This window comes from Dromiciops gliroides, chromosome 1 (assembly GCF_019393635.1).
Source record: "Dromiciops gliroides isolate mDroGli1 chromosome 1, mDroGli1.pri, whole genome shotgun sequence".
NCBI lineage: Eukaryota > Metazoa > Chordata > Mammalia > Microbiotheria > Microbiotheriidae > Dromiciops > Dromiciops gliroides.
The window spans coordinates 700,531,001-700,534,384 of NC_057861.1; the positions used below are offsets into that span (position 1 = coordinate 700,531,001).

At 51.4% G+C, this 3,384-nt stretch overlaps 1 protein-coding gene across 1 annotated transcript; it reads left to right on the top strand.

The window, feature by feature from the left end:
• The first annotated feature begins 1,885 nt into the window (after positions 1–1,885).
• DNAJB8 (DnaJ heat shock protein family (Hsp40) member B8) lies at positions 1,886–2,590 on the top strand. Its single transcript, XM_043978612.1, has one exon. The coding sequence runs from the start codon at positions 1,886–1,888 to the stop codon at positions 2,588–2,590; it is 705 nt and encodes a 234-aa protein (XP_043834547.1).
• The last annotated feature ends 794 nt before the right edge of the window (positions 2,591–3,384 follow it).

Consider the following 3,384-nt stretch of genomic DNA (forward strand, 5'->3'; position numbering starts at 1 on the left):
CCCAGAGCCAGGATGTTTTGGGACTCCCAACCCATATCTCCAGGCTTTCTTCCCACAACATTGATTCTGTGGTTTTTGTGTTATATAATTTTCTTTCCCTTCATATACCCTTTAAAGGCTCCTTTTGAAAAAAAAAGTTAAACTAAGGGGAGGAGTTTTCTCATACCCTGGTCAAGAGAGGCAAGGGGAACCCAAGTATCTCCCTCAGAGGCCCGGTGTAGTCTGGTGGCCATTGAAGTGGCAACTGCTGTGCAGAGCCTAGAGCAACAAGCATATGAACTTGACTTTTATAGAATACTTTGTAGTTACAATGGGATCTATATTCATGACGTCATTGAATCCTCAACTACTCTTTGAGGAAGGTAGTGTAAATATTATCGTCTTCACTTTGCAGATGAAGAAACTGAGGCTGCTCAGAGAAGTGATTTATTTGAGGTTGCATGGCTAATATTGATGTATCTGTGCCTAGAACCCAGGTCTTCAGATGCCCAGGCCAGGGTTTTTACCACTGTATTGCTACACCTAGGGTCTAGGAGCCAGAAAACAAGGAGAATTGGGTCCAGGTTTAGCTCTCAACTCTTCTTGGTTGTTCTTGCACATTTCCTTATGTGGGTCAGTTTCATCCTACAGGACAGAGTTTGATAGCAGAACTGGGCTGGAGGTTCTGGGGGTTTCCTTTAAAGGTTGGGAGGATTGTGGTAGTGGGGCAAGGACAAATCATTGATGTGGCCAATGTGGAACCATAAAGTTTGGTGACATTGGTAGAAGTAGGGACATGAAAATGGGCCATCCAGTTCCAGAGGGCATAGACTTCTTGGGAGCATTCAGGAAGCTAGATAGCTTTAAGAACTCTCAAAAGGTAGTTGGAGCATACTCCCTTTCATTGCTTTCTATGGAACCCCTTGTTATCCCATCCCATTTTATCCTATTCTTGCCTCATCCTCCCTCACTCTATTTTATCTTATCTTCATCTTATGCCCAAAACACCCTATTCTACCCATCTCATTTCATTATCCTATTCTATCCTCATCTATCCCATTTATCCTATGCCATACTATTCCATCCCACTACATTCTTGACTCTCCTCCTCCACTCCAAAAGAAATTAACCATGTAATTTAGCTAAGTTAAGCCAACATTAGTAGAGTGTGCCAGAAGATATGTCCCCCTCATCCACCCACTCATGGGGGTCTTCCTTAAACAGGTAGGTCACTGAGGTTTTTTGTTCCTCAGTTTCTCCTCCTGAACTAGTTCAGGAGTCCTGGTTCCCAACCTCCTATTCATGGATAGCTGTTTCTTAGATGAGAGTCACGTTGAGGAGACCCTATGTCCTGACATAAGGTTGTATCTTCCAGAATCCTGGCATTCTGATATCTCCCCAGGGCCATATCTATCTCCCAGTGCCCTTGAGTCCTCTGTGTTGAAGACACAAAAACAGGACAGGAAGGAAGCTTCAGTAGGCCCACAGTGAAGCTTCAGCTCTCCCACCCAATGGGACAGGGGTTTGCAAAAGGAGAGCACCCACCAACCCTAGCCACTGATTGGCCAGGCTCCATCGATGTCATAATCTTTCTCCTAACTCCCAGCTGAGATGCTCCCCTGGAGTTTCTAGGGCCCTTAGCCGCCAAGGAGTTGGTGGTGGCCTTCCCCTCCCCCATCCCCCTCCACACCGAAGTCCCTTATTCACATCCTTCCTTAGCAGGTACTATGAAAAGGTAATTGCTTAGAAAGCTGAAGGGGGGACAGTAGACACCAAGAGGATATCCGGGACCAGGGGTGTCAACAGACTTATCTGACTGTTTGGGTTACTTTCGCCGCTGACATCAACCCCACGCTCACAAGCGAGTCCCGAGCCTCTCAAGCCTTGCCCCTTACCCACCTTTCGGATGGTAAACTACTATGAGGTGCTCGGCGTGCAGTCGAGCGCCTCTCAGGAGGACATAAAGAAAGCCTATCGTAAGCTCGCCCTGCGCTGGCACCCCGACAAGAACCCGGACAATAAGGAGGAGGCGGAGAAGAAGTTCAAGCAGGTGTCTGAGGCCTATGAGGTTCTCTCCGACTCCAAGAAGCGGTCAGTATATGACCGGTCCGGCTCGGATGGCTGGCGGGCCGGAGGCGGCGGGGCCGGAGCCACCTACAATAGCCCCTTCAGCTCCGGCTACACCTTCCGCAATCCCGAAGACATCTTTAAGGAGTTTTTTGGTGGTATGGACCCATTCTCTTTTGACTTCTGGGACAACCCTTTCAGCAGTGACCGGGATCGGGAGAGCGGCAGAGGCCGGGGTCTGCGGGGAGCCTTTTCCGCAGGCTTCGGGGAATTCCCCGCCTTCATGGAGGCCTTCTCCTCCTTTGACTCCCTAGGCCACGGAGGAAGGGCCACCTTTTCCTCCACGTCCTTTGGGGGCTCAGGGTCAGGGAGCTCTGGCTACAAGTCGGTGATGTCATCTACGGAGGTGATCAATGGGCGGAAGATCACCACCAAGCGGATTGTGGAGAATGGGCAGGAGCGAGTGGAGGTGGAAGAGGACGGGCAACTGAAGTCAGTGACCATCAATGGGAAGGAACAGCTCAAACGGGTGGACAACAAGTGAGAGCCAGGCATTTCCCCTGTCTGCCCTTGCCCTGCCGGGAATCTTGGCCAGCTGTAAATGGGGTTCTGGCTTGATGTCCTCAAGTCTAGGCTACTAATAAATGCCACAAGTGAGTTCATGGAAAGGCTGGGCCCAGCTTTGTGAAGCATCTTTTAGGGAGGGAGAGGGATGTCAGATGTTAGGGGTGGGGGTGGGGTAGGAGAGACAGGCAAAAGAGGGTCCTGTTTGGAATGGCTGGCTGCTCTCCCGGTATGTCCCTCCTTCCTCTCTTCCTAGATCACCCTGGAATCCCTCATCTGGAAGCACTGGGGGGAGGGGAGGGAAGAGGCAGTTAGAGAGCAGGCCCAAGATGTGGGCCCAGGTCAACAGGAGGGGGCAGAGCTGCTACCCACCAAAGGGGAAGGGAATGGGGGAAGCCAGGGACACACAGAAAACTGATACTGACCTTATCAGCTGCCCTTGACTTTGGTCCTTAGCCCAGGCTCCCCTGCTGGGGAATGGGGGTGAGGGTGGGTGATGGGCAAGCCTTGGCTGGGCCCCTGCCCCCATGGCCAGTGTACCTGGGGGCTCTTGCTATTTACTCATGAACCCTCTGGGGGCCCCCATTAGAGGCTAGTGACAAGAGTTCATGGGCTTTAGGCATATCTGGAGCACTGTGTTCAGTTGTGGGTGCTGTGCTTGGAGGACAGGGACCAGAGATGGAGTAGTGAGGGTCCTTTGGGCATCCCATCACATACACATGGATCCGTTGAAGGAGTTGGGTGTGCCCAGCCTGGAGAGGAGACCACCAGTGG